The 27,939-nt window shown below is 40.2% G+C and overlaps 1 protein-coding gene across 1 annotated transcript in view; it reads right to left on the reverse strand.

Annotated features, from left to right (window-relative positions):
• Positions 1-998: 998 nt before the first annotated feature.
• The window catches only part of ELL2 (elongation factor for RNA polymerase II 2), a 40,418-nt gene continuing 13,477 nt past the window's right edge, over positions 999-27,939 (reverse strand). The window contains exons 3-12 of the mRNA XM_026044063.1: positions 18,950-19,071; positions 15,463-15,626; positions 12,389-12,648; positions 10,800-10,924; positions 10,562-10,655; positions 8,301-8,883; positions 6,047-6,116; positions 2,764-2,935; positions 1,696-1,740; positions 999-1,570 (exon numbers count right to left, since the gene is read on the reverse strand). Coding sequence (XP_025899848.1) covers positions 1,454-1,570; positions 1,696-1,740; positions 2,764-2,935; positions 6,047-6,116; positions 8,301-8,883; positions 10,562-10,655; positions 10,800-10,924; positions 12,389-12,648; positions 15,463-15,626; positions 18,950-19,071 — 1,752 coding nt within the window. The 3' untranslated portion in view covers positions 999-1,453. The remainder of the gene's footprint in view (positions 1,571-1,695; positions 1,741-2,763; positions 2,936-6,046; positions 6,117-8,300; positions 8,884-10,561; positions 10,656-10,799; positions 10,925-12,388; positions 12,649-15,462; positions 15,627-18,949; positions 19,072-27,939) is intronic.

A 27,939-nucleotide genomic window follows, 5' to 3' on the forward strand; every position in this document is an offset into this window, starting at 1 on the left:
CAAGCCTAACGTTTTTGCACACAAATTTCAGGTGACAATTCCAATGCTCCCGTTTACCTGAATGCATGTGTGTTCTGGCAGTGTCCAACATTTTCTGGTTTACAGTGATACACAACAGTTTTTTGATGCTGGAGACAAAGTTTATTAGAGATACTACCAAAATTTTGGCAAACATTCCAAAATCAGATTTGTAAACATAATGCTTCCCTTTTCAATTGGCAGCACTTGGAAAAGACAAATACAATAAGACAAACAAAGATTCTGCTTAATTTCGACCAAATAACCTGTGTTTCCACATGATAAAGTAAGCGATGGTTTAACTCAAATTAAACCAAAAAACTGCATGAAATGAAAGTTTGTGCTGTTTGGTGATCACAGTATTTTATAGTTAAATACATCTGTTCTTTGTTATACTCCTGGCACCCAGGACAAAAAATCTTTAAATATACATTTCATGTAGGCAATAGCTTCTTTGCATATCTCTCTTCAAAAAATACTTTATAGCAGTATATAAATAGGTAACCTACATGTTTAATTTTATAATCTTGCCCCAAAACTATATATCTGTTTAATTTTTGTAAAGTATCAATTTCCAACATTAATAAAGCTGACAAACTATTGAAATGGAAATGCTCTCATCTTCCACAATAGAAGTAGCAATTTTATAGGAAAAAAACCCTACAGCAACACTCATCAGTTGTTTGAACCTGAGCGTTTGGCCTACTCGAGAGTAGCAGCTTGTTTTCCTTCCCCCACCAGGCATGCTCACACGCACACGGCCTCGCACGCACACAGGACAGGCACACACTTTCAGACACCGGTAGGCCACGGAGCGCTTCCCGGCTGCTTCAGGAAAGCGGGAAGCCGTGTAGCTAATCACTTAACTACACTAACTGTACACAAGCAAACACCTTAAGGCAATCATTGCAATGGGGGGTTTAAATCGCAGGGGTAAGTTTCTGTTGTAACAAAGATGGGCTGTATATAGCAGTTATATACATGCCTCTTTTAACCCTCCAAAACAATGTTTTCTTTTTTTTTTATTTTTTTTTGTGCAAATTTTTTCTAAACCTTCTACCATTTAAGGCAAAGAGTTTGCATTAACAAGAAAGGTCAGAAAACAGCCTTATATTTATCCAAAAGCATTTCAATTTGCTACAATATTCTCTTAAAATGTGCACAACTTCAAAGTAGATGTACTGGATCCCCAGTGTCTACTGATAAAATGATTTCCATGGACAAACATAAGTCTTGAAGAAAAGAAAGGACCAGAAAAAGCAGCTTCAAATATGCATATAAGCAACATCAACAACAAAAGTAGTAACTCAAGTCTGCTAATACTGAAACTTTTGTAATGCAAAAGTTTAATCTTTTTAGAATCTTAGAGCAACTCATTTGGAATTTTAAATAAATAAGCTTAGGTTCATTCACATCTCCTGGTCCAAGCAGAAGACTAGTGCCATGACTCTGCTTGCCGTTGGTCAAATTCACCTATTAGTCTTTTAATATGAGCCAGCTTGTTATGAAGGTATTCACATCTATACTTCTCTTCATGGTAGTTGGGACTAGACTGTAAAGATAAAAAGACAATTAGGGGGTGGAAATTTTGCTACAGGGCTCAATTTTTCCCTGTCCATTGCTTAAGAAAAGGGCCTTGAGCAGACCCGGCCCCATACACCAAGTTGCTGCACGTACCTGTTTTATCTTCCGATACTCTTCCAGGACTTCCTCGTGAAGGATCTTAAGGAAAAAGAATGTGAAAACAATATGAAAAATATTTCACTACTACTATAAATACCACTCTACTCAAAACCTTAAAGAGGAAGGAAAATAACAGTTTTAGTAAATATATTTTCTTATCTGTAATCCACCATTCCTGCTATGTTACTATAAAAAGCGCTGCAGCACAACCTGTAAATAAGCAACAAGGGTGGTGTGTGTTTGAGGATTCCCCTTACGAAGTCCCTTTAAGGCCACTGTAAAATCCCTGCATTCAGAGTCTGCTCAGAAGCTGGGGGAGCCTTGAATAGCCTTGAAGCTTAAATAACTTCTTGTGGGATCTTGACAAGCTCCAGAAATCACAGTGAGCCCAGCAGGGTCAGAACACAGCTCTGAGCAACCAGGAGCAGCTTAGATGTGTATCTTGCCACTACTAATTATAAGGGAGTTCGGAAGGGTTTTCTCATTTGCCAGATGGTACAGTGCCCAGGATCTTAAATCATTCATTCTGTTCGCAAATATGCTTGCAAACTGTCAAAAAAATTTGAAAAAACAGGTCCTGCCAAGAATCCACAGTATATACACAGAATTGAAGCATCCTGGTACTTAACACTTAGGATTCCTAATACTGTCAAGCTAGGCTTGAAAGTAAAACTATCAGCTTTCAATATACTTAGCTAAAAACTTCAACTATAATGTGGGCCAGCGCCTATGAGCTGAAAACATTTGTGAATCTAGGTCTATTCAAGGGTATAATACCTGTTAAAGGCAAGGGGAATGGAGTGCCCCTTGAAAGCCTGGGTGGTTCCACTGCATGTGCTACTTTTTCCCCCCACATCCATAGAGTAGCACTCTTGATCTCACCAGGATGTTGCCAGTTGCTCATTAGAGCCTGAGGTAACCTGACAACTCCAGTTACGAGTTCCAAACCTTCAACTCGACAAGCCCTTTAAAACCCTATCAGTGTAATTGCACAGATTTAACAGATGCTGCGGCATCTATCCTGAAAATTGGGACATTTGGATAAGATCTGCTCATTATTACCTGATATTCCTTGGATCCTGGAGAAAGAAGTTTCCGTTGCGCATCGAGTTTCATGAATCTCCTAGTGACATTCTCCATCCGAGCGTGCAAGTTCCGGTACTCATCGTACTCCGCATTGAAGTCATCCTTGTAACTCTGGCGTTGCTCATACGACACTATAGCTATGTATTTTCTAATGGAACAAATAAGGGTACAACTTCAATTTTTGCACCAAGGACATTTCATAATTAGTTAATATCAAACAGATACCCCAAGCTTGCTTTTAAACCAGCTAGCTATTGACTGACCTGACTTCTCTACATGTAAGCACGTATGATCTAAGAGAGCCTATTTATGTAGTTATAATCTTTGTAAGAAGCCCAGTGTATTTTTATGGCAATGACTTGTCATTTTGCTTTTTAGAGGTTTCATTCAGAACCTGTGTAAGCTGTAGCATACTCACAGGCAGCCATTCAAATTTAGAAAGACTAATGCATCGACCTAAGTGACAGGGGCAATTCAGATTACAGTCTGATTCTGTGAGGGGGACAGATTAACAGTCTTATTTCCTTTTAAAAAAGACATTTTGTTGCATTTTTAGAAGGGATTAAGTTTATGAACTGGGATGCAGTTTGTATTTTTGCTGGATTTGTACCACCCAGAACTAATATTTACATATAATATTATTTTGCTAAACAGAAGTTCAATTCACCAGCAAACTGCAAGCAAGTCTGAAATCTAGGAAAAGCCATCTTTTTAATAGATACAATCTTAGCATTTTTTTGGTGTGTGCTTTGTTTTATCTTCTTCCAGGCACACTAATCCTTTAGGTCTTCTACCCCAAAGACCTAACTCTCTTCAGATGACACAGGCACCTTCCTAAAGTGACGAGTTCTTTGATTTCAACGCTCCGTAGAAAAATCAAGCAGGTTGAAACTTGGTACGAACACAGATGACAGCTTGAGTCCTGATGTCTAGCCTAGTTCAGCTGCACCTGATTAGCAGTTATACAGTCACTTAAATAAAACTTGAACTCTTCAGGCAACCAATGAAGCGACAGTGTGGAATACTGGCCTACAAACAGGTACCTCACACGTGCAAGCAGTCCTAGCAAGGGACTAGCAAGCACCCCATCAAAGCAGCTGCAGTGCTAAGCATGCAGAGAAGTGAGAGCTGAAGGGGTAAAAACTGACTTCATTTATAGCTCTTTGCTTTAAGTTTGCTTAAGAAGCTTAAGTAATTTTGGTCTCAAACTTTATCTTAAGATGACAAAAAGCCATGATAATACTCAGGAATTATACGGTACTTACAGGCAGTAAGAAAACTGGAATTGTGTGAACTGGACCATATTGTTTTTAAAATTCTGTACTGATCAAGTAGACTTTTGAAATAGTCATACTTGAATTTCTTCCTAGGATGCCAAGGCCACTGGCTTCTCTGGAAAATTATTCCAAAGACAGTTCCCTTCACAGAAAAATTTTATAAAGTCTTACCTGAAAAGCTTTTTCCTATTTTTATTAATGCCATAGCATTGCTATATAAACACAAATTATAAATTACATATACTAAATCACTGAATATTAAATGGCATCAAAGAATCACATACTTTACCCTTTCTGAGATGGAAAAGGATTTCAAAGCATTTTAAAAAGGTCACTATCATGGCTCTCAACTTACAAAACAGCAGGAGCTAAAGAGCTGAATCAGTGTATGAGCCCCAGCACAGGGCTCATATTTAAATCTGGGTCCAATTCCTCAGCCTAACACTTTAAGCATTAAACTCCTTCCTTGTGAGGCTAGACTTATTTTAAGTCTTCCCATAAAGTAGCACTTACTGCATTAAATGCCATGCTGGGCATGACTGTGCCGCCTGCTGCAACACATACAAGATGCACCCAAGTCCAAGAGGTGTGGGGAGGCTTCAGCTCATTCAATGCTGCTGACATTACAAGCAGTAAAACTGATCTTTTCCTCTGATGGGAGCTGGGGATCAAGGCAACGAGCAGCATTTTAACAGGCAGGGAGAGCAGTGCCTCCCCTCTGCACTGCAAACATGGTGAGGAGGGCCCAGCGGCAGCGCGCGACCGCGCTGCTGGGCGCCCCGAGCACCCGGCTCCGCGCGCTGCAGCGGCCACCCCAGCCTCCTCAAACTCGCCCTTCAGGCTGAGGAGGGGTGGGGACGCCTCCCTCTCCTCCCTCCCACAGCATTCTGCTAGAAATGCAGGTAGGTACTGACCAAGATCATCTCACAGCAGCCATTTGCCTTACACACCTTTTCAAAAGGGCCACGATAAAACAGTGGGGAAAAAATGAACTGGATGTTTGCAGAAGCTGTTTCCTTGTGCAGTTTTACAACAGCAGCAAGAAAACTATCCTTCTAAAAATATTTAGGCAACTAACTTTTTCTACTATAAAGAGTTACTTCATACTTTATTACTTTGTAGTACTGCAACAAAGGTTTATAATTCACCTGTTAAAAGAGAATTTTCACTTTTGGACATGTTCAGTAACCTTGTGTGTGACAGCTAACGAACAAAAATTGAACTTACTGGCTTAAACTTGCACTTTATTAAAAAAAGTATCAACTGTGACAGTCCAGTTACTAGATACAGATTTCATATAAAAGTTTAAAGCATTTTTATCTTTTAAGATTTTTAGCTTCTTAATGATAATTAATTTGAGTTACGTTTCTCTATTTTCTCCATCTCACTAATCTGCAATTGTATAGCAAAATGAGGTATATTGCTCTATCTTCAAGCTCAGCATTTCAAGTGGCCATTTTAAACCAGAGCTTCAGAAATAAGTCTGATGGTTAACTCCTTCTCCTTTATTATATATGCTTCATACTACTGGACTTTAGAGTTTGCTTGCTATTTTTTCCTCCCACCTTGGTGAAAACACAGAAGAGATGTCTGAATCTCCTATGCTCGGTATTTTAACCTCTGTTGTCGTGTGTTCCCTCACCTCTAAAGCATCAGTACAAGCTGATATTCCTTTTCCATCTTGTTTTTGTAAAGGAGGAGGATGAGATTAAATGACTTAAGTTTATATACTTCTTCTGACGTATATATATAAAAAATTCTTGATTTTAATACTTTTTGCTCAAAGTAATTAAAAACCACCTCAGCATTTAAAAACCATTTAGATAAGGTTCCTCGCTGATCTAACATTAAAAGAAATTGCCATTATTCTAGATAGATGTTTTGGCAAATTTAGAGTTTTGTGGTGCATCAGAAGTTTTTACAGGCAATTTTTCAACTGCTTCAATGCACGATGAGATATTCTTGACCGCTATTGTACTCACATAAAGTAGTCTGGTAGTTCACTTGTGGATGAAGGAGGATCTGTGGAGGCAGTGCAAGTTTCTTTAACTCCTATAGAAAAGCAGAAGTTTGACATTCACATTAAACTGTTTCAGGACATTCATGAAATGCAATTTATTACAGCCAAGTAACGCCAAACGGATAGGCCTGCAAAAACCCTTTAGAGTTTTATTCACACATTCATTTTCTAAGAATCAGCTCTACAATTTAATAACAGAGCTCACACGTGGGCTTCAAGGCAAGGCACAATTACTGCAGGCTGTGGGGAACACATTATTAACCCAAGGTCCCTGTTTCTTGCTCCAAAACCCAAGGTGGCACCTGCACAGCAGCTCACAGTGTGCAGCAGCAGCTGCACAACTTCGCAGAGCTCGACACCAACCAACACCAACCTCAACATCCAGGTAGCAGAAGGCTGAGAAGAGCAGGGTAGAAAGCTGAAGCCCTTTTCAGGCCACGTTCCTTCTCCCTGCTTCTCTCCTCCCCCAGCAATTACAGATATGCAAAGTTGGAGTTAGTGCCAGCACTCTTCCAGCAGGGAACTGCACTCTGTAGGAGAGACTGGCATTCCAGCTGTAGTCACAGGCAACCAAGATTTACTCCATATGAATCCAGCACTATGGGATTCCACACAGCTTTTTGTGCTTGGGGTTGGCATTATGAAAGCAGAGCATGCTCAGGCCCCAACTCCTGTTTAAAGTCATATTTTAAGAACCACTTACATTTTTCATCAATAAGAAAATCTGGTACTACAAAGAAAATCTAACTGGAAGTGGAGGAAGTGTTCAATGTCTTGGTAATACATCTCTAAAATTTATACACCTAATTTAGTGTTTGCTTGGAGTATTTTAAAAAGCCCCCATAGTTCTTTATATTATCTTATAATGTCACTGTTTAAAATAGTATTTCTGGTAAAGCTCAAGCTTCCTTATTACTGATCCCTAAGCTACTTGAGCCTCATATGTTGAAGAAAGTAAAAACCAAGCATGCTATGTTCTACTTGATTCTTTTGCTTTTAATACTACATGTATTACGTGGTATAAAAGGCAGAAGATGGAACCAAATTTCTAAGAGATTTAGCAAACAGCAGTACAACTGTTTGCTATACACACACATATATATCAGAAACTAAGTGAACATGGTTTTGCTGTGAGTATTTCATTTCCAGAAGCTTGATTAGGGCTTCTCTGAATGACTCAATACTCTCTGAATGAAGTAGTGAGGAACCTCATTTCAAGCACCAACCTGAAGCATTAGATCAACTCTCCACCGCTCTGGCCATGCAGAATTTTGTTAGCAGCCTCCGGAGAAAAGTTCTCCTGCTTTTAAATTCGACATGAGCATTTTCAAGAGCATCTACAAGCAGCCTCATCTACAAGCACAAGAGCACTTCAGAGAGGCACCCCAGACTCCAAGCAAGTCCAGGGACTGGAGTAGGTAAAGGCTGTTAGCCAAGCCTCTGCAATACAACACACGGGCTGAATAAACAGACCTTTTCCCTACGATTTTTTTTTTTTTTAAAGAAATTCCATTTAGCTTTGCAGTGGCATTTTAAAAGCTTTTATATCTCTTTGCTTTTTTTTTTTTTTTTGAAAGAGTTTTTGCTGCCAAAATGGAGACAAGTTTATAGTCCTCTCCAAGCCAAAACTGCAGTAAGCTATTTGCCAATTTACATCCTAAAAGCAGAATAACATGAATAGCCACATGTGGTAAAATGTTTGCACCTATTTCATACGCTTCAATAAATAACAAAACATATAAGCTTTTAATTGTGTGTAATTTGAGTGTGCAGGATTTAAAACTTGCTGATTTAAGAAACTAGTTTACAATGAGCTACCCGTTTAATGGAAATCAATAGGAAAAAAAATCCAGCATTTGTATTTTTCTAGTAGCTATCCCTCCCTTTTAGCCAATTACTAATGGCGATCCATTATTATTTCTTTTCTGTTTTGTTCTTGCTCGGTAGTATGGCATAAGAATTTAGAAAATTAAGTCTAATTTTAGAAAGCCTCCAGTAGAACAGGATCAGATTAAATAGAAATTAAATATAGCTACACTGCAATACAATGGCAGACAAACAATTGTTTTCTAACTCTTCACCATAAACCGGGATAATTGTAAACCACTTAATTCCAATCTAAGGTAACTCCCTAGGTAACTCCTGTTTCCAGACCCTGGTTTCACTAATCAAGCTAAGGGTTACCCACACAGGTAGGAAAAGCAGCTCATCAGTACCTTCACTTGACTCCAAACTGGAGGAGCTTTTCAGCTTGGCAGTATCCTCTTTCCTAAGCTGTTTCTCCTTCTCGTCCACACCCACAATATCGTGCTTTTTGCTTTGGTCCTTCTCCTTATGCTTTTTTGCTTTCTTTTTGGATTTTTTGTGCAACGCCAAGTGCTTCTCGTCTGTGGACTTTGCACACTCCAACTGAACTGCAGCGGATGCTGGCATTTCCAAAGGAGTCCTAGAGGTATATTTTTCTTGCTGGTCCTCATAGATGCTGCTGCCGTTCTGACTAAAGCTGTCTACAGGCAGATCCTGGGTCCCCCGGCCCTCGGGAGTGCTGGGGGAGTTGGAGTTGGAGTTGACAGTCTGCGGAGGGTTGGAGCCGGGAAGGTGAGTGGAGGGCAGCGGTGGAGGAGCGGGAGTAGCGGCGGCTGCAGGGGGAGGTGGCGGCGGCGGGGCTGCAGCAGCCTTCTCGCTGGAGGCGGGAGGCAGGTGACCGTTGAACGTCGGCTGGACCCGGTTGGTGAGGTGAGATATCCGGGGCTTTTTATTCATCAGCGGATCGATAAAGTCAGAATCCAAAAGCCGTTTCTGGAAAAAAGCAACATTCGTTTGGCTCCGCTGCTGAAAGGTACCTTTGCAGACAGGTCATTATGGAAAAATCTCTCTAAAAATAACCTGCAGAAAAATTACTACAGCTAAGTATATGCCTTATTTCATATATAGTTTTTAGCTTCTTATGATCTGGTAAGTTCTTCCTCAGATGTACAGCTAAGGCTTCTGGAAGAAACATGCTCCACTGAGATGCTCTAGAAAAGTCTTTACACTAAAAACAAGGTCGGCTCTGCATTGTTTAAGGTATCAGTTTCTGTACAAACATATCTGTCAAGGGTAAACATTTGCTGCCACAAAATGATGCTATTTATTGAAGCAGTTCTAAGCAGCTGTGTACTTATCAGACATGTACAGTACAAAGCAGATGGAAAGTAGGTAAAAACAAGCCAGGTTTTGCTATGGCTGTGGTTCTAGCTTTTCCCATCTGACAAGCTAGTTTGTGCTTGTTTAACAAGCATATACTGCTTATGTTGATGTACAAAGCAGCAGCTCTGCCCACAAGTGCCAGGCACAGCTTTATACTACCCAGCTGAAGTAATTCCAGATTCTGTGTAGCTGAAAGTAGATGTGAATAGGTCCATGGGACTTGCACCATTTCACTGTCACTGACAGGCAGCAAATTAGCAAGAAAAGCAGGAATGTGACACCCCCTCCTCATTTTTTAAATACAGAAATACCTTAAGGGTAAGATATTTTCAGTACTTACTAGTTCATCATTCTACACAGACAAGCTCGTGCCGCTCACTACCTCCACATTTCAACTACATTTACTGATTTGCAGTTTTAGTCACACGATTCCAAACGAATCTAAACCTTCTAAATGAAGGTTTTCAATCTTCTTTTAAAAAGTCTGTATTGTCCTGCTTTATTGATAGGAAAAGAAGACATAAGTCTTAAATCCGAAAAGCTTGACTTGGGTGCCTTAACACCTAGGCTACATTGAATCATAAATACTACCTACAGAAAAAGAAATACCAGTATCTCAAAGGAGCAGAATGCTGTTATCATTTGCTGCTTATTCGAGGCTTCTCTGAATTTTGCATTTAAAATGGTGTAAAAGCAGCACTGACTGTGCATAGTTGACATATTAAAACATATAGGAAAGAAACTGGACACATGCAATGTTAATATGTATCATTTTTCCTTAGAAGAGCTCCTTGTACACAGAGATCAACAAGTTATTTGGCAATAGAAAACAAGTTTAAGCATTTAACCAAAAAGCAAATGATGGTGTAACAATGACAGGTGACTAAGAAGCTAGGTTTCTACGGATGAATTCAAGCTTCAATAAGGTCAACCTATTATGGACAGGCACATTCTAGGTCGATGTGTTTGCCCTTCGGACATTGTGTGGTTGGTCACTTTCAGAAGCTATACGTGTATAGGAATCTTTTTTTTCCTGAAGATTTCAATATATATTCTGAAACAGAACACTAAAGACATTGTCCTTAGCCTATGTGGCCATAAGCTTTTAAAGTCTTCCACAGTGCAACCATTTTTAATTGGTAATCATCCAAATGGCAATAAAAGATCCCATATTTCATATACTCAAGAGTGCCTCACAACTGCCTCACCTTGCAGCTTTTACACCAATATTAAAGTGCGCTAAATCCTAATACATTAAGCAATGTTAGAAAAGCCACAAATTAAATACCTGGGAAGGAGAAGTTGATGCAGCATCTTTATTAGAAGTTACTGGAGATTCCATATGACTGCTGCTGGTGGCATTCTGAGATGAATTTACTTTTCTGTAAGGATTACCCACATTTCAGGTTACAAGGCAAAAATGTCTGTGTCATAATTTTTGCATTATTTGGGAAGACATACATTAAACTTCCAGCAGACATGTTTAAAAAGATTGTTACTTTCCTTCCCTGGAAAAGGGAACTTACCTAGAAAGTATTAATTCCAATGACTGCTTATCTATTTCATTGTATCCAGGCCAGTCCTTCTGAATCTCTTTAAACACATAATCCTTCAGAGTGTAAGAATTATCCTTGGGATTCAAGTTGGCAACCTATAGGCAGACATTTGAAAAGCAAAGTGTATGTATTATACTTAAATACATTTCTATGCTCATAAGTTACAACATAAGACTAATACTAGAGAGCTAAATACAAGTTGAAAACAGAAGCAATAGCTTTCCAGTTGTGGACTATTTTTAATTAAGGTAGTTCTCATCTAAGAGCCACTAATTCTCAAAACATGGTAAATTCTGGATCTAAACATTTAACTGAAGCCAAAATTACCCTAGGTGAAATCTATTCATGAAAAAGCTCTGGACCACAAAACTTTATTTTTCTCATCTTTAATCCAGCATGAAGAATTGAGACAAACCAAAATATTTCAGTTTTCACTGCACTAATTATGTTGAGATGCTCAAGTACATACTTTCAAATACAAAATCCATTTGGTTTAATTTCTGCAGGATGCCTCTTTTGTTTCATGCAGGTACCCTGGGTAAACATGATACTCTTCTACCATAAACGGTTCCGGAGTACAAGCTATTCTTGGAACAATGTACGCTTTCCACCATCATACTAATTGCTGTACTACAAGTAACAGCAGCTTTATTTGTCATCATTTGTTTCAATAAATAAGTGCTTCCTTTCTGAAGTGACTGAGTCATGTAGTTTAATTCATGCAATGCATGAGGTGCCACAAGAAACTATCTTCCTAGTGAAAGTCCTAAGTGATTACTTAACTAGCACTAAGCTACAACTTCCAGTATAAAGACGACATTCCACTCGTTAGTTTTAAACCGTATCAAAGATTTACTGATGAAAGAGGTAACTCCATTCACATGCCTAACAAACTATGTTTTGAATGCAAAATTTAGTACTAAAACAGTTTCGATCTGTTCCAAGTTTCTGAGAAAACCTGTGAGTAAAACAGTCTCTGTCTGGTCATCCCAGACAAAATGCTAGATTACTCAACACAAAACCACTGCTTTGTGTAGCTTTGACTATTTATCCTCCTCCAAAATATTTACTCAGAATGTAAATGCAGATGCCCAAAGGTGGATTTCAATGTCTGCTAGTCTCCATATGATTATAATTCTAACATAGAGAGGATTTCAATGTTACTTGCAGGCCTCTAATACATTCAAATAAATTATCTAACCATTTGATTTACAAACTTCTTCCTCTATAAAGTCAGCATAAGAAATATAAAGCATTATCTAAGCAATTCAGAGAAATTTTGGCCATTCACTAAGTATTCCAAAGTAACAAGGAAAGGGGAAAAGAGAAATAGGAGTAAAGGTTTCCCCCCCCCCCCCCCCCACTCTTCTTTTGGGCCTTTCTTTTCTTCCCTTGCTTTATGCAAAAGCCTCAAAGCTGATCAGGAAAAACTTAAATGAGAAGAGTATCATAAGGCGTTTACCATTTTCTAGCTTAAATACAGGAGCAACGTTACCTCAACGTGACAATCAGAAGAATAGCGGGAGGAGAAAAAGCTGGCAAGAAGGCAGTGCTCTCACCTGCTGAAGGATAGCTGCAAGGGAATTCTTGTCCTTCTGGTTAACACCATCTCTCTGCAAGCGAGCGAGCAACTCGGGCTTCTTGTAGGTCTTCAGCGCGAGCAGGTGGATGACCCTGTCCCTGTAGGGCCGCTGAGCAACGGTGTTGTTCACGTGCGTCTTCCGTATCGTGTTGGCCGGGTTCATGGGTGTCGATCGCTTCCGCTCAGGCACAGCATCTGGAATGCTTTGGGGGGCTTTTCTTATCTGAACTCTTTTTCCTAAAAGGACAGCAAGGAAAGAGACATGAGCAGTCAGGAAAAGACAAGGAAGCTAGTGTTAAATGACTAAGCCAGAGGAATAGTAAAAGCCATATTTATTCAGCATTTTAAGATGAACATCTATTAACATACTGAGGTAATAAGATGAATTAACCAGCAAGTATTCTCTCTCTATAAATAATCATATTAGCAACATTTGTAGGAAGATGTACTTCTGTCTATACTATCTTCATATATTCTTATATATCTTCATGTATATGAAGATACCTAACTCATATTCTTCTATCTTCATATAGATGCTCCCCACCACCCCCTCAACTTCCCCCCCTCAGTTTAGAGGCTTGGATCCTGCAACCACAAACATCAGATTACCTTGAGAAAGAGAGTACTCCAAAGTATCACGGAGAGCTCTTCTATTTAATTAAAAAGACTCCCATTAGCGTCTGTACAGCCTAAGTCTATAAAAATAACTGCATCCCTGCTTCAAAACAAACATAACAAAACAAACTACCAACACTTGGTATTGATCACTGGAGTTACAGTTTGCTCCACATGGCAAACTAAAGTGTTCACCTCTACTTAATATACCCATGCACCCATAAACCAATCATGTTTGTTGGAAAGAATTCATCAAAAAAGTTAATTCTTGGCACCAAGTTTAGGAAGCTCAAAAGCAAAGTCTGCAGAGCATTTTCACTCAGACTCTGTAAAAGGCCCTGTCCCTGAGCTAGAGAAACAACTCAACTCTGTAAACAACACATCCAAAACAAATAATGTCTACCCTAAATTAGAATTTTCTGGAAACAGTCACAACTTTCCCGCACTGCTAGTGGTTTCCAATGGCATTTGCTATAGTCCAGAACAAATTTAACACAGAATTAGAGAAAATGATTGCAGTGAAAATTACTCGTGCTCTAACAGAAGAGATGAGACAAACGAGGGATTTTTTCAGACTAGCAACTGATAGGTTTTATACATGACCAGCTAATGACTGAAGCTGTATCTCTAGCAAAGAGGCTGGACATTTAGGAATTTCCTACAGTAATGGAGCTATGTGTGTATTGTTATTCCCAGGAACAGTGTTGCATTTTCCAGCGTAGGTCAAACCTTTATAACCTTTCTTAGTATTAGGCATGTTCCCCGGACCTTGCCCTTCTGGTTTTCAAGAACAAACTCAATCATGTAAATATACATGGTTACATTTTTAGCACAGCATGAACTTGTCAGTTGTTTGAATGAATTACAAATATTTTGACAAGTTAAATTCTATTTAGACACACATACACCTGGCATAGTAGATAAGAAAACGGTTTGAATACTACTTACACGGACAGGTCTTAAATCACTTTAGAAAACTTAGCTTCCAACATAACCAAGCCTTACACATAGTTAACACTGGTCCCTAATTTACACTGTATTAAACATATTGCAATGTTTAATTAACCCTCCCACACCCTAACAGCAACCAGACCTGGCTAGTATCAGAGCTTCATCTACGTCGATCTGAAGCAAAGTCCCAGAACACCGTGTAGCGTTAGTGTCCCTGGCTAAACCCTATTCAGCACATTCACTTAAGCTCTGTTTAAACAACCACTGAGAATTATGTAATGATTTACACGTGAAAGCTGACTACCCCATCTCAAGTTTTAAAATAAAGTGGTAGATGTTAAATTGCTATTGACAACATGTTCCGATAACACATGGGAAACAGATCTGATTTCTTATCCTAACAGTAACAAATGCCTTGACCATTAGGGCCGAGGCCACAAACATTTAGCTTTGTATTCCAGAAAGCCACGAAGGTGCTTGCTTAAAGTGTTCCTCAACAAGACACGGCACATTGAGCAAGCCTTGCAACATCACTGGCATGAACGTTCACGTTGGTGGAGGCTCTACAGTTAAAGCTGTAAGGGAAAACCTGCAAATGACTTACCCAACTGGGGGGCAGGCAGCACGAAGTGCCTTCCATCAGGTCACCTTTGGTTTTGCCCGAGAGGATAAAAACCATCTCGCCCTTACCCTTTCTGCAAGTCAGGGTGGTGACTCTTGCAGAGCCAACAGCTCAGTCCCACCACTGCTACAGACAGGAGCCCTCCTCTTGGGCCTATTTCCAATCAACCTTAGACTCCCCAGGGAGCACTACACAGAACAGGTCAGTATCACCTCAACACTTGCCGTGGCAGAAAGCTCCGCCAAGCTACCTTACTCTTCAGAAAGGACTCCAACATTACTTAACATCTTAAACCAAAAAATTCCAAAGGCCTCAAAATAACAGTTGCTTATTGATAAAGTCAAACACCAAAATGTTGTTAGAAACTAGTCAAGTAAATTCTAATTAGCCAAGACATTAACATGGTTGAAAAGTAAAGTTTTCTCCAACTAGTATGCTGATGAAGTTGTATACAAGAATTTCCCAATTTTTTCTTTTTTTTTTAGATTACAAGTTAAAGTAATGTTTGGAGTAGTATTTAGGTATTCAGAAGAGTTGTTACAAAAGCATTTGTTTTCAAAGAGAATTTAACTGTACGGGAAGTTACAAACTTGTATCAATGGACAAAGTTTTCCAATAGCCAAACAATAAGGAGATAAGGAAGCACAGCCTGGCAAGACTTCTAAGGAAAAAAGGCTAGGACCTGAATGGAGCAACAGGAGACTCAATCTCCTATCTTCAGTGTGAAGGTGGGCAACTTGAGATCTCTGACTGTTCCCCAACAACAGACTGACAAAGTCACTGAGTTTGAAGGAAACAAAACAAAACAAAAAAAACGCCACACAAAACACTACTATCTATTAGAAAATTAAACACGAACATACCTACAAATGGTCCCCCAGGTTTAATAACCTTTGCACTTCGATTGCGTGATTCTTCTTCTGCTTGGGTCATGCGCTCTCTGGTCATCTGATAGGAATCATTTGTTGCACATACTGTAATTTTATCCTGTATAAATCCCAGGCAACTGAGTTGAGAGGCTCCCGAACTATAAGAACAATAAAAAAATAATGGAGGCCAGGTGCTATTTCAAGTTTTGGTGCATTAGAAATTTTAAAGCCCCTTTTAACAAGCAAAAGAGAAGAGCTTTTCAATTCTTGACTTCTAGCCAAAATGTAAATATATTTCAAATGTTTCAGACCCTCCTTACACAAACATTGTACTGATTTTACCAGTCAACACAACTACAGTTTTCTCATGAATATGTATGGCTGCTTTGCGATGGCATTAGTAGCTGTACCAAACTGATAACTACTGTAATAAAAATTAAATCTGAACGGAAGTAGTTAGATCAGTATCCTAACTGTACACACATTATGCCTTAAGGGCTTTTCAAATAATGGTCAACTTAATGAAAGTAAACATCTGAAAGTCACATGCTCCCCCTGTTTGCCAGAAGGTAGCAGTCTGTCTCCCTATGAATGCTGAAGTCCTTACAAAACTGAAGGTTAAGTCAGTCACCCTGCAAAACAACATCTTTGCTTCTTACTTTCCCATTCACAGCTTCTCTTTTTTTTTTTTTTTCCAGAAAAGTTCTCTTCTTTTTGCTTATATTGTACATGTGATAGCACTGAAATGTGTTTATGGTCAATCCATCTGTTGTTGTGTGGATTTATATTTAATAAGAGACACTCGGTTCCTTCCCCCACCACTGGAAAGAATTCAAGGGCAGATGCGGTATCTCTTTGATAGAGTCAACACAGGCACTCGATTTCAGGCGAAGTTTCTTAAAGGTCAATGAATACCTTGCATTCATATCAACAGCAGAGACCAGCAGCGGTTCCCATTAGAGCTGCTGACTGAACTCCCCAAAAGGTGAGGGTTTGTGTTTTACTGAGCTGGAGAGAGTTTCTCCCCAGGATTTTGTGCCCTCACTTCCTCTGGGACACTCCTGCATGTGTTATTATAACACAACGTGTGACTACGCTCAGCCAAGAGCGCAGGTCCAACAATGACTCGATTTAAACTGGCTCAAGTATTATAACCACAACAAATCTGTTGTGCTGCACTTGCCGTTGCAACATCCAAATAACTCTGATGAGAGAACGGATAACAGGTTTAGCTTTAGCTAATCTGAAGCATTTCTAACAACCCTAAAAATCTCTGGTTAGCACTCCAAAGAGAAAGGTTCAGGAAGATTTGGCATCTAGTTTCTCAGCAAGCTATTTCTGAAAGTCAGAAAGCTGGATCAAGCCAAGCTTTTATACTGCACAGCATTTAAAGAATTTAGAGTGATGATTTGGCTAAACAGAGGCTATTGGGCATTATTTCTTGCCTTCAAATCACACTATTTATCCATTTATCCAAAACGCTAATTCTATCCTTTGTCCAGCTCCTTGTATGCTGCTGTCTTAACACTTCACTCGAATTCAACATTTTAAAAATCAACGGGCATTCGAGCACTGTACATCCCTCTGCTACACGTGGCATGGTATCCCTTCCAAGATTGCTGTGGCCAGACTCCAAGCGAAGCTGAAGGAGAAAAAGGGCCCCACTGGGCAAGTCTACAGCATGAATTAGCTCCAAAACCAACTGCTCCTAATGCACAGAATACATTCATCTTCATGAGAGTGCCAGTATTCAACAAGGCTGATACAGCTCACACCTAAGTGGGACAAAGACCAGGCCAGATAATCCGCCCCTCCCCAGGCTGGAGATTTTGAAGACTTGACTGTTCAACACCTTGGAATGATTCCACAAGCAGACCTGCCTCGAGCAGACCTTCCGGGGGACAGCCCCCAGAAGCCTTTCCCGCCCTAGCTGTTAATGATTCTATAAGCTTATAGCACCACATAAGTCTTGCATCATCTCTGCAAACACTTAAGACAGAGGGTTGACTACAGAGAAACTCAAAGGCTAGTGGGAATTAGATTTTGAAGTCGATTAGTAAAGCCACATTAAAACTATCAAGGCACTTTCTTTAGAGAATTAGAGTGACTTAAATTCAATTTTATTTACAAAATGAATTCAGTTCAACTGAAACAACTACTGCCCAAGCAAAAAGTATGCACACAGAATTCCAACAAAACACCTGAAACAGCCTTGAGTACCCCTATACATGAGGCTTGTCTACACATGGCAGCTTATGCCCTTTCTCTGAGAAGAAAGAGCCACCTTGCACAATGCTTCTGCTGAAAGCCACTTCAAGGTTTCCTAACAGGCGTCTGCAGGAGTTTTAGTGTGCCAGCTGCTGCAGAAGCCTTCCGGAGCACTTCCCCAGGCGGAGAGGAGGCAGGACCTTCTCTCCCTCTCCGCACGTACTTTACTTCCTTACTTTGTGCCAGCCTCAGCAGCTGCCTGACCCCTTTCAGAGAGTTTAATCCCCATCACCAGCCCAAGAATGCCCTAGAGTCTGGCATGAAAGCATCCAGCTTTTGGCCACTTCCATCAGTTAAAGCAGTTCACAAAAAGGCAGTACTACAGAAGTCAGCTGAAACAAGAGAAGTAGGAAGACAAGGGTATTTCAGAGGCCTCCCCGCTTAAGGCGGTGGAGAGCTATTAAACCAGCTCATTCTCTTTACTGCTCTCAAGATTCTCTATACAGACAAATCCCTATTTCAAGAATGAGGGCAGCAGCCCTCCTGTGACCGTGAACCTCAACGGCACCTTTCACAGATATGCATAGGACAGCTGTGTGCTATTAATTTCCCAGATTAATACATAAAACCTGACTGCAAATTTGCTACTAATCAAGTGGGTTAGGCAGAAGTTCCATGGCACCCAACTCCATCTGCATTTGGGGTAAATATCATATTCCAGGAGCTGAAGCAAACTCATTGTGAAAGCATGATACTCTCTTGCCTAACAGGTAGACATTAACACTGTTCACTTTGTTGTAAATTCAAATGAATCAGGACAAGGCTCTGCTGTATTGCATTTGGCTTCTGAAACATGATAGTCATGCAATTATGGATGAGGTCCTTGATTTATGTGGTTCTTAAAATAAGACAACTATCCATCATGGCCAGCATGCTAGCATGCTGCCAGCTATAATCATATTTACATATGGTCATAGAATAGATCTGGTTTACCTTGGATGATGCTAAACTCCAAATACTTTTAAAAATAGCATCAAGAGGTGAGAAGGGATTCAAAAGGTTACTTTAAAAAAAAAAAAAAAGCAAAACCAAGAAAAGTTCTATGTAAAAGCAAGTATTTATAATTAGCAAAAAGTCATACTATTGGTAGGAATTAAGTTTCTGCTGCAGCTCATCACTGAGAACATGCTTCTGGTAAACCTTTCCACTATATGTTCAAAGCCACAGAATCTACTTAAATTTGCTATGAAATAAAACGTTAAGCAAGACTTACCTTGAGACCGTTTGCTGGACGCAGTCAAAGCTTCCCTGAGGATTATCTTTGCCAACATTTGACAAGTAGAAGTTAAAATTATGTACTTCATTTGGGAGATCAACTTTGGGAATTTTTACAAGCTAAAATGAGAAAAAAAACCTTTATGTAAAAACTTCAATCTATACTTCTTTGCTCATAATAAACTAGAACTGGAAGTGTTTGTGAGATTTAATTTTCTAGTGACAAATTGCCTATAGAAAACAGTTTTTATACGAGTGTAATCATATCACTATAAAGTCTGCTTTGACATAATTTTCTGGCACTGTCTTACATTTGTAGCCTTACTGAATTACAGTTGTTCTAAGGCAGAAAATAATCCTTTCTCAAACTTAGTAGAATTAACACATACTTATCTAACTTTAAACACAAGTACCTGAGTATAATCAAATGAAGTGAAGTTCAGCTAACAAGAGAGGCTAGAGCAATTCACATGGAACCTACAGGATACTTCCTTGACCTAAGGAAGGTTATGCAGGATTCACTTACGGAAAAAATAAGAAAACAGGAAAAAAAAAAAAAAAAAAAAGACCACAACCAAGTTACAAGACTAAAGCTTATTAGACTATGAGTGATGAATTTCAACTCCAACAAAGAATATTTCATCTTGCTCACCTCTAGAACAAATGATTTGTGTAAAAGCGAAACATACAGAGTTCTTGGTACATTTAGTCATAAGTAACAGAAGCTGCTTTCCTTGGTAGCATAGATCGTTTAGTACAGGGTACACTGTATTCTACTAGAGCTTGAAGGTGTAAATCATGAGAAATAATTAAAATGTTTATTGACATCAGTACATTTCTTTCAATGTGTTGCTTTACAAAAGCAATACTGAAGCACAGAAATGATTGCCATCTAAATACTGTATGCTGAAGGTAAAATTAGCTTGCCGTAACTCTAGAAAGCTATTCTTCCATGTTTTGCCTGAACTTCCAAGGGATTAAGAAATACATTGAACAAAGGAAGATATTTATAAGCAATATTCAATACTTGGAAATCCTTTCCAACTTTTTGTGTGTTAAATCGGCCATTTTTCACAAATGTCATTTCATTTGCATCAAGTACCAATATAAAACTAAGAAATTCTGTTTGTTTTAAATTAACCACACTGGTAGTGTTTAACAACAGCTTGGGACATTGTACAGACACAGAGAAGATAAGTTACCTGACCACCATATTATGTAAGCTTAAATATTAGCATTCTTAAATAAAGCAAACTGTGTATTTGAAATAACAATAAAAAACAGTTAAGTTGCCAAACACAGAATTCTGGATTATGTATATAATTTCACAGTAAACTTCAAAATTATAGAGTATACACACTAAACTAAAAAAATAAAACTCAGACTCCTAAATGAAATTGTAACATACTACAGAAGCAGCTATGCCTTTTGGAAAGCCAAGAAATATGCACTTCAATCGAAGACTGTCTCTCAAAGCACAAGCAAATAGGAAAGTAGACAATTATTGTCACTTAGACTATTTTCAAAGCTTATTTTGTACAAAACTTTCTCCCTTTTCAGTTCAACATCCTGCAGGTCATTATTATATGCATATATATGCACATTAACATCAGAAATACTCACATTCTGATATTTAGATTGAAAAATGAGGAGAATTCATAGATACATGCAATGGCAAATGTGTTTTGATATGATAGTGTGAAGACAGAAGCTGACCTAAGAGTGCATTCAAAATATAGAGGCCCATAAAGCTCATCATGAGCAATGATTTACCAGAAGTAAACTTAAAAGGGAAGACTGCACCTTTTACAGCAATTTTGCTGCCTCCCATTTATCTCAAGTGATACAAGATTTAGGAAAAGGAACTCTCAGACCACGCCAACAAATACACAACAAAATGTGCAAGACAGCAATGATGAAAAGGAAACCAACTACTGCAGCCATCAAGACTCTTATGCTTTTAATTATACAATTTAATGACTTAGCAATTTACTTGTATTCTCAATTCTTTAGGATTTCTTTTTTTCAAAAGCTTCACTAAAACTAATCATTCCTAAGGCATTCTCTAAATTGGACAATGCATATAGCACTGGGGGGATATTCACTGCTATGCTTATGACTTCAGAAGCTGCACAGCAACTGATCTGTTTACAAAAAATGAATCCTTTCATCTTCAATTTCAACCATCAGGTTATTTTTATTTTCGACATAGCCAGGAAGAGGTAACAGTGAAGGCTTCTGACTAGATCTACATTATGAACAAAATTCTTAAGCATTCTAGATTGATATGCAGTTGCCTGTTTTATTGCAAAACTATTATTTCATCTGTAATACAACAATTCCATTCATAAAGATAAGGAGAGTCTCTTAAAAAAGTTCCTGAACCCAGAAAATCTAGTCATTTTTGAAGAACTCTAATAAAACAAAGGCATGGGGGAAAGAGATGTTGATGCAGAGTTTCTCACCAAGCATATCTTGGTATATAAACACTGCATAAGGTCTGAAGGAATAAAGTTTTTAAAATTATATCACACCAATTTCATTTGATAAGCTTATTTTCCACATTACAGTTCAAAAGTGAAAACCAAAACATTTATGAAGTGGAATGAAGTCTAATTATTAAACCCATAGATAAGGCAAAGCTGGCGAGGACAAAAATATTATGATGGAATTAAAATTCAAAGCTGTCTTGAAAAAATGGAGAAAGTCTGAAAAACAGACCAGTACTACTATTCAAAGAGTGTGAAGTACTTAAGAGATCAACTGACTGGAGAGGCAGTTGTTCCACAAATGATCTTCAGGTTACAGTGAAACAGCAAATGACTACGGATTACCAGTATCCTTTTTTTTTCCTTTTTTTTTTGTGACACCAGGATGTACAAACATGAATGCAGCAGTAAGAAACAACAGCATGAGCTGCATGCAGCAAGATGACGCGAGACTGCACGTGGGAAGCAATCCCTCTGCTTCTCAAAGAGGTCTCTGTTGCAATACCACGTCCTACTTGGAGCCACAGGGGAAGACAGAGCTCACAGGAAGAGGACAAGGAAAGCCTGGCATGGCCTCGGCAGGAGCCATGGGCCAGCCTGGGACAAGAACATGGACCAGGCGCTGCAAACACAGAGGTGCCTTGGAGAAAAATGGTATCATCTGCTCATTGCACACAGCAGAAGGGCGAGACCTGTCTGCAGAGAGGGCTGGGAGCCCCTGGAGGCAGCGTGGCTGGGGAGTAAAGGAACTCCCAAAGCACAAGGCATGGCTCAAGCTGTGGACCTGCGCACCAAAACTGCTGCTGAACCCCAGGGGTGGCAACAAAGTTTGCACTGTGCAATGGACCATAGGCAGCCTTCTAAAATCCTTTCAAGTCCTAATTTTTATAGCGTAACCACATTGAGCAAAACACTCCGGTATCAATTCTGCTTCACCATCCACCCATTTTCCTCACACTTCCATAGCATTCTGACCTATCCGTTCTGAACTGCTGCTCTTGGATGAGCCTTCTGGCTGTGCTGAGCTCTCTGCTTTTTAATTCCATCACGTGCGGTCACGCACGGACTCCTGCACCCTCTCCCGAGAGAGCACAAGGCTTCCTGGGCCCCTCTGGGCAAATCCTAGCCCTGGAGCACTGTGCTTTACCCATTCCATGGGCCTCAAGGCTCTTCCTTTAGTTCCTCCCATGGAAAAACTTGCCTCCTGTTAGCTTACGCTAAATGGAATGAACTTTTCTTAGGGGCACAAGCATAAATCCTACCTAGGCAATATGAAGTCTGGAATCTATTTGCTAGATATACATTAGCTATAATACTAACTAACACCACCACCTAGCTTTGCAGAAGCCAGACCTACTGGCACTTCAGATCTTTAAGATCAAGTTTCGATGCAGGTGACATTGTTTGCAAAGTAAGGGGAAAAAAGGCAAAGTAACACTTCAACTTCTCTTTAGATCATCAGCTCCTGCACGTAAGCCTCCTATTTTGAATACACTGCTTTTATACTGTAAATTTATATTGTCATTAGAAGTTCAATAGGTAGTTCAAGGACTTTTGATCTGACCAAAATTAAGGAATAGCATTCAACTAGAGATAAGCACAATGTCCCAAAGTTTGTTTTTCCTATTTGAGCTACGCTTGCAGCAGAAGGTCAGTGAGCCTTAATGAAGAAAGCACACATTGCAACCATGTTAGTCCAGAAAGAATTTTTTTTTTCCCCTGGCATCAGGAAGAAACAGCACTGCAAGCCATTGTTTTTTAAACACTGCTTAATTTTGAAAAGGAATTTGCTCTATTATCTTGCAGCAATGAGAAAGATTTCTAAAGAGGAAACACCTTCTCTAGCAAAAAGAGCTGATACTGGCATTTCTGTAGCTGCTCTCTGATGCTCTAGTGAACTCCTTGTCATGATCCTTCACTAGATCTACTCCGTCCTTACTAGCAAGTAATGAAAGTAGAAAATGCAACAAGAGTAGAAGGCTCTGGAGCAAGCTGCATCTACATGCACCTTACAAGGAATCACTTGGGTTGCATCCAGACAATGAAATACCTCAAAAACAAATTGTTATGAACACATTTCTAAATAACTTCTCCTTCTGGTTTAGACACAGTCCCAGTAAGATGAACCATGCGTCTTCCTCCTGATATTGCCCTTCTAATTCAAAGCTTTGTCACCAACAGGTGATGGTTCCGCAGCCCTTGAACTCAACAGGAAACGCAACAGCTCAGGAAGCTGCGCATCATTCTCCTCCCGCACCTCTTCCTTGCCTGCCCATGTACTTTTATCCATGTGCTCACCTTTCCCAAGGAGCCTATCACAGGTAATGTTTTTCCCAATGCTCCAATCTTCCTGTACATCGTTTCACCCTAAAAATACCAGTTATACAGGTGGCTTCAGCCTGCCACCTTGGCCCTGGACGGCCTCTCCTAGGCAAGCAGCTCCTGTTCTGCTAACACTCAGCGCAGCTCTGTCTTAACGCTTGTCTCAGGAGATAACTTACAGCCAGCTTGCAACCAGGAGACTGCTAAGAGTCTTAAGAGTACTTAAGAAAATAACTTCTGCAGACAAGTTCTTGCGTCCTATGAAATTTGAGACTCCAGATGAAGCATTAAAGCTTCCTGGAAGCTGTCGGAAAACACAAAGCTGCAACCAAGAGCGCTCTAAGTCTTCTAAAATGAAAATAAGCTGCTACACTGAAGTGACCAAAAAGACTTAAAGCTGACCAAAGCTCAGATTTAAGTGCCTATGTGACCCGAATAAAGCTGGGAAAGCAACTATATTGGCAGAGTACCTTGAAGCACACAACAAACAGGCTATTTTGCTTTCTTTTCAACACTGTTCTATACATACAGCTTTCCCTATAAAAACTACACCTACAGAAGCTTTTATTTGCACCATCCTGCCAGCCGGAAGCACACTCCAACCTACGTGCTGTCCTTTTGCCGACCCAACCTTAGCATCATGAACTACCAGCTTGGAGCACTTGAGTTTGAGCATTGAATGCTCTTGTGACCCTGAAAATGGTTTAAAATTTATATCCTCGATTAACAACTCTTACAATCTAATGATTTAGTAAGAGGATATCCACTACACCGTCACAGACTCTTGACTTGAATCCCCTGCCTGTTAACATATTATTTCCAGATTGATCCTTATCTCTTCTACTCTGTCATAACGTCTTCACTGACCCTTCAACATAAAGGGTAGCTTTTAGCATTTTCTTCTGACGTTTCTCCACAGCCTCCCTTCTTTCATAAGGAAAGATTCCACCATAACCAAACTGTAGTCTTTCTTAATTTTCGTCCTGTACCTCTCTATCACTTCTGTCAATACCATACCCTGTTACAATGGCTTTAATCAAGGCTGGACATGTTTTGCTTTGCAAGCCTGAGACATTTGGTCTTCCTTTCTGAACACACCTACACATTCGCTCCCTTTGCTCTTCCCTGTTTCATACACCTTCCTACAAACGTCCTTCCCCAGAGGAATGACTTTTACCATAGTGGCCTTTGGCTCTTGGCTGCAGTAGCTTTGCCCAAGGTCCCTTGCTCCAGAGCTCAAGACTTTGCTCATACTCTTGCATCAGTACAGATCTCTAGCCTGGGTCCTCAAGGGAACAAAAGCACCCCCCCAAAAAAACAGCAGGCCCAATCTGAAATGCCCAATAACTTAGGCGCAAGAAAAATACTCTAGCACTGATTTATATTCTTTTCATTTTAAAATAATCAATCACATGCAAAAATGGTGTTTCCTTCAAGTATCAAACCTCCCCTTTCGTTGAAGTTACACTGCAGAAAATCAAAGATGATTGATGCCCCTTTCTAACAGGAAATTCAGATGCCTTAGTCTGTCTACAGAAATAATGTGATTGTATGTGGCTGCCTTGCAAACAAATATAAATATCTTCCTATACAAAATCCCTGTGTGATGCATAAATTTTACTGGTTATTCTGATCTGTAGACCTTCAGAGGATGCTAATGGGGGAAGAAAAAAATCATAATAAAAAGCTAGTTTCACCTAGCTTCAGTCTTAACTCTTTATCCCTTTTGCACTTCTCTGGTCTCTTTTCTCTCCATTGGCAGTATTTGTTGGCCCTCCTCACGTTCGCCCAGTTACCCGTATGAGCTTTACGAGCCAGAGCGGCGCTCTGCCGCTCCCTGTTCTCCCTGCCTCCCAGCAGCAACGCCCCAGGAGCTTTCCGAGCCGCTGCAGAGAAGGCCTCCTCCCAAGAGCCTGAAGCAGCGCTCCGCGACACCTACGCTGCCCTAGCGCCCACCCAGCTGGGGTGCCCCGAGCTGCCCACAGGACGCCGTGCTGCAGAGAAACTGTGCAGTGCAGCTGTGTCTCCTGCCCTGCTGCATCACTCCAGTAAACTGTCAAAGCTCCTGCCGGCAGCTTGGCATTTCTTCCCAAGAGGATGCAAACGTCTGACTAGCAGCGAAAGGGGATTGAATCCTCCAGAAACTGCACAATAGAAGATATTTAGTAATACAACACTTGGAGGTCTTGTTTTTGGTCGGGGCAAGGTGCATAAGGCACATGATGGGGGATAAGAGCATTTGTGCAGAAAGTAATTACCGTCAGGGAGAGAAGCCCCAAGGTTTGTGTGGGAAACGAGAAGAAGGCCAGTTAAACCAGGACCTGTCACTAATGCTTCAGCACCTTGTAAAAATGAGCAATGAAGAATGTGACTGTGCTGGCTCTAACCTGTACTACCACCACACAAATAGCATGTTACAAAAACGCATTAAACAATAACATTTTATTTGCTGTGTTCTCGGGAAGGCTTTTTATGAGATGACCACCAAATAAGCAGTAATTTCTGCAACATACAAAAAATATAAAAAGGTTTGAACAGTAACGGGTGGCTGAACCTGAGCAGGTCACATAGATACCACATATTAAGTTTATGGAAGGAGCTGTGCAATTACGATGCTTTATCTGACTTGAGTTTCCAGGAAGATGAGGAAAATCCTGCAGGGGTTCAATTGCTGCATGCAGTCTATAGAGAAAAAAAAAATCATGTTCTCTCCCCTTCACAGAGTTTACACACTCCTTATGTTTCCACACATTCCTATGTTCCTGCCATTACGAAGATTTTTCTACAGCTAGACACCAGCTACTTAGATAGATGCACTGATACTCAAAACGGGTACCAAGAGAGTTCTCAGGTGTCTACGCTCCTGCTCTGGTTAAAACTCATTAATAGATTTGGGGTCAAGAATTGCTTCCCCGGAGTGCTATCAGCAGCAGATGGGACCATTCTGCTTTGCTCCATGACAGGGTTACAGGCCATTCCTCGGGCACATCTAGCACTCTTGGCCCAATAAACCTGCCGCCACGGCAGGACCTGTAAACCCTCCATCTCCACCCGGGGCTCCCTGCAGAGCCGCAGCCTTGCGGTCGTTCAGTCAGCGCCAGAGCAGGGTGCTGCCAGCTGCGGAGCTGATGCTTTGCAGAGCGACCTGCTTGAAGGCCTGACCTGTTGCAGAGGGAGCAGCCACAGGCCCCAGAGCAGCCCGACACAGGGGGAGCTAAAATAACCCAGGGTTCACCAGCAAGGCACTGCCAAGCCTTCAAAAACACCCACTTCTTGGGTCACGTTCACTTACTCGCGAACAAATCTCACCCCCAGACATGCGAGCAGTGTTTAGGGAAGAAACCAGAGCCAATATTTCTCAGTTCAGCATTACCAGTAATCATCTTGCCAAAAGCCCCAAACAGATGACATGTATAAACTCAAGACTGATTTCCAAATGTTTTACTACCTGTTTTGACACGACAGTTAAGCAGCACTTCAGCTCTTGCATGAAAATAAGGGTTGTTGTTTAAGTAACTGATCTCACAGCAAAATATTTCCCTTAATATTAAGTCGGCTGGCAAGTAGGACTTGGGCACCAGACGAGCATGATGTGCATGAAAGGCAGTAGCATTTGACAAGATGAATACTGCAAGCATTAGTCTAGAAACACATATACAAAGAAACCCGATTAGACCTTTTTAGGCAATCAAATCTGCTTCTCCCAAGAACCATTTATCCTGTAGACTGTCATAGGGCTGCTCCACAGCAAAAAAAAAAAAAAAAGTAATTTCAGTCTGCAGAACAGAAGAAATAATTGACCTGCTTTACAGGCAAATTTCAGCATAATACTCAATTTCTCAAGCAACTCCATTTATAAACTTTCTGGAGAAAGGGAAATAACTGCGACTTCCCAAATGCATATAGCAACCCAAGCAGAGACAGGCTGAAGGCAGCTCAGCCATCAAGTTGTACATGTACTCCAGAAAGCAGAGCCACTCCTCTGTAATTTCCATTCTTGTTCTATATGTTGCAGGTGCTTCCTCTCAATCCAGAGGAAGATAATGCTCCATTTTGTGCCGTTTCATCCTACAGCTACCTCAGAAGATTCAAGAAGTTATAACCCAGACAGATGATGAGTAAGATGCTCCAGGAGAAAAGCTCCTCGCGCTTAGGGGTTGATAAGTGCTCTGCTGCA

The sequence above is a fragment of the Nothoprocta perdicaria genome, unplaced genomic scaffold (genome assembly GCF_003342845.1).
Source record: "Nothoprocta perdicaria isolate Ctin4 unplaced genomic scaffold, notPer1 scaffold_35, whole genome shotgun sequence".
Classification (NCBI taxonomy): domain Eukaryota; kingdom Metazoa; phylum Chordata; class Aves; order Tinamiformes; family Tinamidae; genus Nothoprocta; species Nothoprocta perdicaria.